This window comes from Alligator sinensis, unplaced genomic scaffold (assembly GCF_000455745.1).
Source record: "Alligator sinensis unplaced genomic scaffold, ASM45574v1 scaffold419_1, whole genome shotgun sequence".
In the NCBI taxonomy this organism is placed as follows: Eukaryota; Metazoa; Chordata; order Crocodylia; family Alligatoridae; genus Alligator; species Alligator sinensis.
Window position 1 is genome coordinate 341,750 of NW_005842360.1, and position 12,163 is coordinate 353,912.

At 45.4% G+C, this 12,163-nt stretch overlaps 2 protein-coding genes across 2 annotated transcripts in view; both read right to left on the reverse strand.

The window, feature by feature from the left end:
• The window catches only part of CAMKK1 (calcium/calmodulin dependent protein kinase kinase 1), a 213,547-nt gene that overhangs the window by 184,186 nt on the left and 17,198 nt on the right, over window positions 1-12,163 (reverse strand). The window lies entirely within an intron of this gene.
• LOC102375384 (alpha-fetoprotein-like) lies at window positions 6,079-9,315 on the reverse strand. Its single transcript, XM_006029166.3, has 3 exons — window positions 9,251-9,315; window positions 7,907-8,036; window positions 6,079-6,297 (listed from the first exon to the last, which is right to left on the reverse strand). The coding sequence occupies exons 1-3, from the start codon at window positions 9,307-9,309 to the stop codon at window positions 6,079-6,081; spliced, it is 408 nt and encodes a 135-aa protein (XP_006029228.1). The 5' UTR covers window positions 9,310-9,315.

Sequence of the window (12,163 nt, forward strand, 5' to 3'; positions counted from 1 at the left end):
AAGAGCGATATATTATAATCAAACACACAGGCCTCTAATCCCATCTCCTGGGTCCTGGTGATACCAGTTCCTGCCTTGCAATTTGATGTCACTAGGGGGAAAAATGTGATTGAGCACAGCTCGGCAATTCCCAGCAGCTGGTTAGTTCTTCCATCAGTGATATTATTAAGGGCTTCTGTTGCTGTAATAAATCATGTAAGCAATTCATGGCACTGTCACAACCTGGAGCTGGGAGCACCATTACAGTTCCTCACTGCATATGAATTGCAGAAGTAGATATATAGGGTTCTGGGATCTCTGATATGCTGCAAATAGTTGTACAATTTGCATTGGATGTTTTAATATTGTTTTCCCCAAACATCTGAATTGGGCAAGGGTTTCATAGTTGATAGCTGATAAAGTCGGAAGGGACCTGAGCAGATGAAGTGCTTGAGCTCCCGTGTGGCTGCTCTTGCTACTAGCGGTAGGACGGATTTGCTGTCCTGTACTTTCATTACATTTGGGTGTTGACTTCGCTATATTTTTTACTTCACACACTGGGCTTCACAAGAGAGTAGGGCGAGGCATTCTGCAAGTAAATAAAACCTAAAATTAATGTCTCTAAATTTTTAGATGCATATTTATGTATACCCTGAAAACTGGTCTCAAACAATGAGTCTCATTAAATCCACAGCAACAAGGCCAGGGTCATCATCATCTTGGAAGATGAAAATAACCACTTAACATGATTTTAATCATGTTTTTCTCTTGCAGTTTTTATCTAGGGGTCACTGGCAGGCTGCCTGCCCTGACCACCAGGCTCTTCCCTACCTCCTACCCCAGTATTTTCACAGAGCAGGAAATAAAGGCACAGGAGGGAAACTTGGCATGTGTTTCAGAGGTTTCCATCAACCCTTGCTCCCGCTGAAGTCAAGAAAAAACAAAGGTGATTTACACTTTTACAAGTCAAGTCACGAAGCCAGACAATAGCGGGGGAAGAGAAGCCACACATCACAACTACTAGGTCTTTGCTCTAAGGCTAAGTACAGACAGGCAAAAAGCCTGAGGCTGAACTGATTCAGTCTTTGCAAGTTAGTCAAAGGCATGTAGACTGAACCAATAAGCAAGCAAACAGACATTCACTTTTGATTCTGGAAATGCAGCCACATGCCTGCAGTGGCTCAGGCCAGAAGCCAGAGGGGCACTAGAGCATGCCTCCCTGCTCAGCTCGGGCAGACAGCTTGAGTCAAGGTTAGCCCGCCCACTCTGAGAGGGGGGGAGGGTCGTGGGGAAAGTGCAAAGCATCCCGGGATGCTGGAGGACTGTGAATTAACTTGAATCTGGAGGGGATCTGGTACAATAAACCAAGTTCAATAAACCAAGTTAACCTAAAACAGGTAAATCTGATACTACATCCCATCCAGGTTTATCTTAAACCAGTTTTGTCATTTTGAAAGCAGTTTATATGTGCACTGAACTTCTGTTGTGTTACAAATTTGAACAGGTTTCTGATCACTTATACCAGTTTAGGTGTCATTTCGGTCGTAGCCTAAATGTTGGACACTACAGCTTCACGTGTCACTGAGACATGCCAACTGGCAGGGACTGAAGGGGGGGGGGGGACGACAACATAAGGAGATATGCATCATGTTTACCCACTCGTTCAGTCTGCAACCTGAAGAGGAACAGGAAGTCTACACTGACAGTATTCCACACGTTCTGCACTAAAACCCTACGTCCCAGGTCCTCGTCTTCCAACAACAGAGTCCTCCTCCCTTTCATCTCTATGTGCAAAATGTCTCAGATGCAGCTGACCCTATTCCCAATGAATGCAAGGATAAATCGTGCTCCCAGCAGTGGGATCACAATCAGGTGGTGCTCACACAGCTTTCTCTCTAGGAAAGAGATGCAGTTCTTCACTACCACTTCCCGAAGAGCTAACAGCAGGGGATTAATAAACTCCCCGTGAACCTGTGACCTGATCCTCTTGGCCTTCAAGTCTACCAGAGCTTGGTCACTGACCTCATTAGGGCTGGGAGCAGGTTGCTATTTACTTGGAAGCTTTTTCTGACTTGATGCCTGGAGCTGGGCTGGTAAGAAAAACACTCAATGCCATGCAGCAAAAATCCCAGGAGCTGACAACACTAGATGTACCCCAAGCTCTTCTCAAATATGGACCCAGTAATTTGCCCAATGTTGCATAGGGCATCTGTGACAGTTCTCCAGCTCCATTCTTTAACCACAAGACCAGCCTTTACCTCACCACCTAGCTGATGTTGCAGGTCATCTCAGGTAAGGCATCCCTAGCAAATGTCTGTAGGCAATCTACCATCCACACAGCCTTATTTCTGGGCTGTTTGTGATTCTACTTAGTAAAGATAATCTTACATTCCTGAAAAACTGCATCAAAGACTATTAAAAAATGCCCAGTCATTTTGCCCCTCCATGCACTTCCAGACACGGACAGGAGGGATTAATAGGAAATGAAAGAGAAATGCTTCCTACTTCATGACAGCAGCAGGGAAGGAGAGAAAGAAAAAAGAAAAGGCAAAAACAATAACCCACCTGTTTTAATTTGCTCATGCAGTGCCAGCTCAGACTGTATCATTGGGACTTGAGAAAGAGAGAGAGACTTGAAAACTTTATTATATAAATACTGAAAACAATTGGAAAAAGCAAAAGGTATGAGGCCTTCCCAGGAGTCCAGCATGAAAATTGTCAGTAACAAAAAAGCACCACATCACCAGAGACAAAAATTCCCCGCCCCACCCCATGTTCCTCATGGGGTCACACACCTAGGATCAGCTCCCCATCTTCCACCTTGCAGAGTGTCCCCCGACAGTCCAGCATGACAAACTGCTCCACATTTTGTTGCAAGGTGAAGTGTCCAAATTCAAATGTGACGTGTCTGGACTAAAAAGTGGACGAGTTGGAGAGCGTTGGAGTTGGCCCCTGGGACCCAGTTTATGCGGCTTTTCAGAACTGCCATCTTGACCTGACCCACCAGGAAACTCGCCAAGCAGATCATGCTCCCCTTGGCTGCTCAGTACAGGATAGAGAAGATGTACACAGTCTTGGAGAAGACCAAGTCCAACTTGCCTAAGAGGGTGCTGAAGACTGCAAAGAGCAGCTGCAACCAGGGGCAGTCAAGGAAGGTGTGAAAAAGAGTCTCCTCCACCTTCTCCTGGCAGAAAGGGCAGGCCGCTGGTGCTGCTGGGTCCAAGTGGCAGACAAAAGGTGCCCATGGCCAGGGCCCCGTGCAGCAGGCGCCACTGGAGGTCTCCAGTTCTCTTGGCGATGTGCAATTAGTACAGGGTGTGCCAAGCCAAGCAGGTTTGCTCCGGTGTTGCTGCCAATAGGCAATGCCTCCAGGTCATGTCAGGGCAGGTAGCAAGGACTTGGGCAAGATGCACTTTAACTGCCCAGGTGTATAGTGCCTTCGCAGACAAAATCTCAACGCAGACTCCACAACTGTTCTTGCTGGGCACAGGGAGGGATTGAACAGTGGTGGGCCTGACCCTCATCACTGTCCACAGCCAGTGAAATGGGCAGCAATAAAGGGTGTCTTTCTACCAAGCTGCCGTTGGGAGGACCTGTTGTGTGCAGAAGTGGCCTTTCAGGGCAGCAAGTATATCCACAGGGAGGGCAGCTTTCACTTCAGCCAAGAGGTGCAAACAGACAGAGTGTAGGTCCAGTTAGTTAGCCAGGGATTTGGCTTAGAGCCAGGCAGACCGAGCTCAGTAGAAGAGGTGGGTCAGGTCGAGTGTGCAACCAGATCAAGGAAGCAATGAGGCTTCTAGAAGTGAGGCTCCATGACCCCTGCTGCAAGGCCAAGTTATGCACCACAGGCTCCTGCAGCACCCCTGGAAGTCACGGGTACCTCCCATATGGTCTCAGTTAGAGGTACGCCCATAAGGCCCAGGCAGGGCTGTGTAGAAAGGCAGCACAGCACCCCAACCAAGGCAATCAGGATCCAACAGGAAAGTTCCCAAACAAGGCTGAGGTCCTCCACCCAGTGCAGGAAATCACCAGCATAGGGGTTCACCATTGAAGGGCTTGCAAGCAGAAGGCAGCCACCCTGCTTGCCAGGTCAACTAGGCCCTGATCACCCTTGCTGGTGGGCAAGTACAGGACAACATGCTAAAAATCAGTGGTGTCCGTTCCAAAAGAAGTCCGCAAGGAGCCTTTGGAGTCTTTTGGGCAGAATCATTGGAACGTCCAGGACGATACACCTGTGCCACAGAGCAGCAGCTGCCAGGTTACAGATGACCAGGATCCTTCCATGGCAGGAGAGTCTGGGCAGGCACCAGTGCCATTGCTGTAGTTGTGCAACCTCCTCACTGAAGCCTTTCCAGTTTTTGGCTAAATAGGCTCATGGGCCTAGGAAAATGCCCAGGGCTTTGAAGCCATTGTGGCACCAGGACAGTCCTCCAAGCAGGTCTGTGGACTGAGCCGCAGCTCAGATTCCTGCAGAAACGTAGCACCTTTGGGCCAGTTTATATGGGCTGAAGAGGTGCACTCATAGGCCTGGTGACACTCAGTCGGGGACTGGATGTTGTCCTCGCTGCTCATAAAAAGAGTCATGTCATTAGTGTCATATTGAATGAAATAGTTTGAATGTTTGTAAAGGTTGCCCATTAGCCAGTTTCAGGAAGAAGATAGGATCTATCTCCTTATCTAGCTCATTGTTTTGGAGCTACGTGCGAAATGTCCTGACTTCACTTAAAGTCTTAATCTAAATTGTATCTTTAGAAATTTTTTACAAAGAAAGTAAATATCCTAAATTCCGAGACATCAAAGCCTAAGGCCTTTTAACCAAATTGCTAAGAAAAGAGTATTTACAGTGATATGGAAGTCTCCCCAAGAATAATTTAAAAATGCTCAACAAAGGTAATTTCTGTTGAGTAAGATCCGAGCCCAAATTTGGGAGTTATGATGAACTGAGTAGGAGGAGCCCAATGACGGCAGCTCACTCAATAAAAACCTGTAACTTACTGTCCCAATTTGGAGGTGACTTCACTTGCAGAACAACGAAGGAAGAATCGCAAGTATAAGGTCAGATTAGATTGATCGCCTAATCAAGCCTCTCCGTGAACACGAATCCCTTAGTTCACGCTGAAGCCGCGGAGCGCCCGAAAGGGACTGAAGGAAGGGGACGTAGTCCTATCACTGGTGAGCCCAGCTCATTGAATCGTATTGCTGACGCCAGCCTATTGAACCGTACTACTGAGGCCAACCCATTAAATCGTACTACTGAGGAATGAAACCATATTTTGGTATTTGGCTTCTCGGAATTCTAGGATTGTAAGTATATTATGAAAAATAACAGTATTGATTCAAATTTAACTTTTAGTTGTAATTGTAGTTGTTTTTGTAACACTAATTCTTATAGCATTGTTTGGGAAGGAAGTGCATTCGGAGCATTGTTTCTGATATATGCAATTATTGTGTTTTTAATGTTTGTGGTGTTTCTTAAAGCTAAGCAGTGTTATATACGTAGCAAAGAGTTTTAAAATAAAATTGTGTTGTATAAATTAAGTGTGTAATCATTGTGAAATCGTGCAATCAGCTAACTACCCCCCCAGCCAGTGCATCAAAACGAATCAGTAAATTGTGTGGGATTTTCTCTATTCCATAACCCACTAGAGACAAAGCCTTGGCCTCTTCCCTTCCATCTACCCCAAAGTGCACATGCCAAGCAAAATGCCTTTGCAATGTCACACTCCGGCACTCATGCGGGGGTTGCCTACCCCTGATGTATGTGCTTATGTCCTCACATCTTCCTTATCAACTGATATCTCATGGCACCGTTCAAAGGATCAGATGGTACTCCAGAGCTCCCCGATACCCTGGTTGAGAATCACTGGTCTAATCTATTAGTAGAACTACACAGTCAACCCTGACACAATCACAAGGCATAACACCCTAACCCCCCATGGGTAAGACAGAGGGACCACCATAGCTGTCACTGATTTCCTTTCCCCCAGCACACACAGGCTGAGCATTTGGAGAACAGCTAAGGCCTCTATATTAGAGGACTTGGCCTGCAGTGACAGCACTTATGCGACAGAGATGGAAAAGAACAGGTTAACAGTTGCCTTACTCGGCCAAGTAGATATCTTTTTTCTCTTCAAAGTGTTTGCAGACATCTTGATCCTCTATAAACTGTCTGACTTGAGGTGACAAGCCTGTGGGTTTGTCATCATTTTCTGACATAAATATACATTTGCTTCTTTCAAGCACAGGCTTTTCACAGCAGTTTTGAATTTTACTTGAGATGGCGTCTTGGTGGGAACATGCGTATGATGTAAACTCTGCCTGTAAAAAGTGAAAAAAAATGGTTATTTTTAAATGAATTTCCTTCTTTCTTGATCCCTAATACAGGAATCAGCTCATTGTTCTAGTTTTTGATGCAGTAGAAACTAGCTACCTCTTACTAAAATCAGGGCTCTGTCAACATACAGTTAATAGCTCTTACCTACTATTTCATTTGTATATATTAAGCTTTGTTTATGGGGGGCATTATTTTAAGGTCAAGAGTACTATCCATGTTTTAGAGAAAACTGACATGTGGAAGTGATATACTTGCTTGAAGCCACAAAGTAGGCTCATGGCAGAATTGGAGACAAGACCCAAGTCTCGAACTTAGTGCTCTACCCACTGCATCCCACTGATCTAGATGCTCTATCCAGGACTCTCAAGCATATATTGACAACATTTTACAGAAGCAGGACATCAGCTGCCCTGGTTCCCTGGCTTTACCTGTGTCAGGTTAGCTTGTTAGGTCTATGTTGTGTCAGGTTTGAGGGCAGTCTTATGTAGAATTAAGATTATGGTTATTGGGCGTGTTTTGGAGGGGGATGGTTCTGCCTCAGGACTAGATGACCTCTGGAAGTCCCTTCCAGCCCTACTTCTCTATGACTCTATGACAGCGGCGGGCAATTATTTCAGGAGAAGAGCTGCTTACTGAGTTTTGCCAAGCCATCAAGGGCCACATGACAGGCAGCCAGGAGCAAATAAATATTAATTTTCTAAATTTTTTTAGGGGCCCTGTGGGCCAGATAGAATGGCCTGGAGGGCCAGATCTGGCCCACGGGCCGCATTTTGCCTGCCCCTGTTCTATGACAAAGGGTGTGTATCATGGCACCCAGTCTATGATCACACAGCTTTCTTTAAGCTGCATGATTGTAGACCAGGAGCAGCATGTGCAGATGCTCACCATAGCTATGCTGGGCCCCTGGTATAAGTAACTCAGTGCAGGTGGGATTGGAGTGGGATTGGAGTGGTGGGGGGTGAATGAACAGGTCCCTGGGAGAGGGTTAGCAGGTCTGGGGGGGATTGGCAGGATCTGGAGGGGGTGGTTTACTCAGGTAAACTAAATTAGATGGGGCCTGCCATTTGTGGCCCATTTTAAACCCCCGGAACATCTGCACAGGTTAGCATTTAAATGGACCTAACCTTAGTTAGGTTGATCTAAGAATAACATCTGCACGTACCTGAAGTAGGAGACAGTTCCTGGCCAGAAGAGTAGACAGACGGCCAAACAGTGGGGAAAATGGATGCAAAGAGCTAGCAGAAGATAGGGAACAACCACAGAGACAGACTAAAGGATTTGCCTAAGATTACATGGGACATCTGTGACATGCCCAGGAACTAAACTCAGTTCTCCCAATTCCAGAATCAATTGGATCATCCTCAGCCACAGGATTATGTTTGTCCTATGCTTCCTGTTTATTTCAAACAGGGTCAGGGTCAAATGAGAATAACCCACCAACTCCTAGATTGCATGTATCTTGATTGATTGATTGATTAATTAAATTCACAATTGGGAGAGCAAAAGGCAACAAAAATCAGAAGGGAGAAAAATGCCAGGCAGGAAATCTGCTTTTTCAATCATAACATCTTCAGCTGAGTTTTATTTTTTTACCCTGTTATGCATACAATCCAGCATGTCTCCTTGACAACATTCCTTTTGCATCTCCACAATGTCTGTTGTCATTTTCATCATGGTGTCAAAATCAGCCTTAGGAAATTTCTGGCTGAAAAGAGCAAGCGTCCTAAAAAGAACAAACAGCAGGATTTTTTTAAACTCAGAACGCAAAGCTATAATCTGCAGCAGTTCATTATCTGTGGGATTTTCCGAGGTGTTCAGCAGTACCAGTGGCCTCTTTCTACTCTGAAATTATTGATAACATTTCCATGGAAGTGAATGGTTGGACTTTCAGAGTACAGTGCCCAACTCTAGCTGAAATTAAAAGGGCTGGATCCTACTCCACCCATTAGGTGTGTAAGTAGATTTAGATGCCAAATTACAATGCTATTCCACCCTGTTTATGTCCCTGAAATACTATTAATATAAAAGGTGGCTGGGACTTCCTTCTCCTCTCTGCTTTTTGTGACTTAGTTTAAGCCTAAAATGGCTATGTTACAATAGTAGATACATAATTGGGTTTTCAGGGACTGGCATCGGATAGAAAAGAATCACATTTAGGCACCTGAGTCCATAGGCATCTAGAAGGTGAAGCAGAATCCAACCCAATGTGAGTTGGCTGCCCAGTTTTTTAGGTCCCTTTGAAAATCTACGGACATTAATTCATTAATAATGTTAAGTATGACCATGCAACTAAAATAACACAGGGTTGAATCAAGCAAAAAAAAGGGTACAGAACTACCTCAGAAATTATACATATGACACAATAGTGAAGTCCTATTTCATTGACTCTCACAGCAACTGTCACCAAAAGGTATTGACTTGGTATAAATTAATCAGGAATTTGGCCATTATGTCAAAACTGGTTTTTCTCCCAGAAAGTTAATGACTAGATGTTAAGAAAATTAAGCCTACAGTTTCAAATACATTCATGTGCCTAATTTTCTTCATGGTTACGATTGGATGTACAGTCATGGTAGAGTTGTGTGCAGGGGTGCATGTGTTTTTGCGCAAGCAATTTTGTCCTTAGGTACGCACACAATTTGCTGAAAATCAACTTCTATCCTCTATTATACAATAGACATGCAAATTAGTATACACTTACTGTTCACAAGTATTCAAAGCAATAGTACTAATGATTCCCTGCTCTTTTGTAGGGCTGCAGTTGGTATGGTTGTTCTGCTTTTGAAGCAACAGAAATGTCATACACTTAATAATCAAAGAGAGGTAGTTAGCCATGTTAGTCTGAAGTAAGTTGTTGCTTATGAAAATATATGTCTCTGAATTAGTTAGTCCATAAGGTGCCACTCTACTCATTTAATAATCAGGTCAGAGACTCACAGAGCCTTCAATGTTCTTTCTCCAAATTTCTTCAGGATCTCACATGTGTGTTCCTGCATGGAACCATCTTCTTTTAATCAAGCCTCTCCGTGAACACGAATCTCTTAGTTCACGCTGAAGCCGCGGAGCGCCCGAAAGGGACTGAAGGAAGGGGACGTAGTCCTATCACTGGTGAGCCCAGCTCATTGAATCGTATTGCTGACGCCAGCCTATTGAACCGTACTACTGAGGCCAACCCATTAAATCGTAGTACTGAGGAATGAAACCATATTTTGGTATTTGGCTTCTCGGAATTCTAGGATTGTAAGTATATTATGAAAAATAACAGTATTGATTCAAATTTAACTTTTAGTTGTAATTGTAGTTGTTTTTGTAACACTAATTCTTATAGCATTGTTTGGGAAGGAAGTGCATTCGGAGCATTGTTTCTGATATATGCAATTATTGTGTTTTTAATGTTTGTGGTGTTTCTTAAAGCTAAGCAGTGTTATATACGTAGCAAAGAGTTTTAAAATAAAATTGTGTTGTATAAATTAAGTGTGTAATCATTGTGAAATCGTGCAATCAGCTAACTACTCCCCCAGCCAGTGCATCAAAACGAATCAGTAAATTGTGTGGGATTTTCTCTATTCCATAACCCACTAGAGACAATTAGTACATGTTCTCACTTTAACTGGGGGGGGCAGCCAGTGGGAGGGCGAGGACTGCCAGGCACTGCCCAAGCACATGGAGCAGCAGCTCAGTGGTTAAGACACAGTATTCTGGAGAGTGGGCAGCTCTGCCAGATGAGAACAGGGCATATCTTTCTGTTCACCTTCAGGAACTACAGATGTCCTGGTACAGGAGCTGGAGGGTGAAGATAGGCCCACAACCAAAGGCTTTCAGAGTCTGGACTAGGAAGTCATGGTTGACCCGATCAAAGGCTTTATCTTGATCCACGGAGACAATGTCAATGGTCAGACCAAAGAGTTCCATAACTTCCACCAGGTCACATAAGAGAAGCAAGTTGTCCTGGATGGCTCTGCCAGGAAAGCAGTAGCTCTGTGCAGGGCTATGACAGAAGCCATGACCATTTTGAGCCAGTTGGCCAGGGCTTTGGTTAGGATTGGGTACAAAGGAGCTGGGGGATCCTGGCAGGTTGGGGGTTGAGCACCCCAGTTCCAGGAACATAGCTGGGCAGTGTTCATACAGGTGTAGAACAAAGGTTATCCTTCTTCTGCACAAATTAAACTTGCATTGAATATACCACTATCTCTGGAGGGGTTAATAAAAACTGAGTGGAAAACCGAGTGATCCTGGGAAATGCACTACTCAAACAATAGGTGTATTTTGGTTCTTTCACATGTTTTCTCATTAGGTTTAATTTTTCAAGGGTAGGAAATAAATTTGTGGCAGAGATGAATGAGTTCTATTCTCTAAACTCCAACCAGAGACCTCGCTGCAAGGCTAGGTTAAGTCAGGTCTGCTGCAAATCAGGAGAGACCTCCTGAGGATGGTTGAGGTTGTTGTTAATGTAACCAACACATCCACAAGCCCATGAGGGAGACATTTTTCTCAGCTTGGTTACTAGTCAAGTGTAGCAGGCAGGGATGCCAACTTTATTAATGCAAGTGTTCTTCACAGCATCAGCTTGGCCTGACCAGCTAAGCTACTGTGTCTGTCAAAGGAGCTCCTGCCTGGCTTAGATTCAGGAGGCTTCACTGGAATTTGCAGTTTAACTCCAGAAAAGTGAAAAAAGTAATACTTCCTTTGTCAATTTGGGGTGTGTGGCAAAGCACCTGTAGTACCTGCCACTTTAACAGCTAGAGCAGGCAGCAGGGCAGGCAGCAGGTGCGGGCTAACCCTAATGAGGCAGTCACCTGACTTCAAGGAGGGCCTAATATCCTCTGGCCTGGAGGAGGGGGCTGAGCAGCCTCCATTTTAGGTCCCAGCCCTCAGGGCTGTCACAACTGCTGCCTAACTGAAGGAGTAACACCTGGCTGAGCTTCTGCTCAGAGCACCCTGGAGGTAAGGGCAGGAGCTGTGGGGATGGCAGGAGGCTCCTGGTTCTGGGTATGACTGAAAACTGCACCCTGCTGGGGAAGTATGGACTGGTGGGACTGCCCGTGGTGGAGCAGTCCCCCAGAAATGTCAGGCCAGTTGCCTCCCCAGTGAAAGGTGGGTGGGGGCACCTTATAATCCTAGCCCCCACATCCTGGTGGGTTACCCAGGGTCAGGGCCAGGCATGTCTCCAGACACATGAGCCCATATAGGGGTAAAGACCCTGGTTGCCTCAGTGATGGGGCATAGATTAAAATAGATAAGGGCCTGCATAGAGTAGGGTGCGCCAGGACAACCTGAAGTGCCGTGTGTATTTGGGTGTAGACCTGTGTATGAGGGCCTGAAGAGCCGTGGCGGAGGGGAGAGAGGGGTGCCGAGTACAGGGGCACGAAAGCGACCTGAAGTACAGCACAGGGGCCAGCCCCCATGACAAATTCACTTAAGGGTACAACCACAGGGGGAGGCAGCCAAGCCCAGGTAAGTCTATGGACACCTTAAGTATTAGATGGGCCAGAGGCCATATTTATATTTATTAAGATATGCCAGTGTGAAGGCACAATGACCGTATGCTCCAGTGGGGAGTGAGAGTCCCAGTGAGACTCTGGAACACTGGTTATGGTGTGAGGCACTGTGATAATTTGGATACCATCTGCAAGGCATGGGACACGATAAGGGATGGTTGGAGTCGTGTTATCACCATGAGCATTGGGCATTAAAATGGGTAGTCTCCTGTATTTAACAGCATTGAATAACTTGTTATTGAATAACAAGTCATGGTGGGTGAGATTTTGGGCGGACTGCCCCAGAACAGATGAGCAGGCCAAGGGTTTCCTGGCCCTGAGTAGTCAGCCTGTTACAGGGTGGTGCAAAGGA

What these genes read in the sequence shown, in the direction of transcription:
- LOC102375384 (XM_006029166.3), bottom strand. Translation starts at nt 9,309, where the DNA reads ATGCAGGAACACACATGTGAGATCCTGAAGAAATTTGGAGAAAGAACA. An exon ending in GAAAGAACATTGAAGGCTCT is followed by an intron (nt 8,037 to 9,250) that starts GTGAGTCTCTGA and finishes TGTTCTTTTTAG; the next exon opens with GACGCTTGCTCTTTTCAGCC. An exon ending in TGGATTGTATGCATAACAGG is followed by an intron (nt 6,298 to 7,906) that starts GTAAAAAAATAA and finishes CACTTTTTACAG; the next exon opens with GCAGAGTTTACATCATACGC.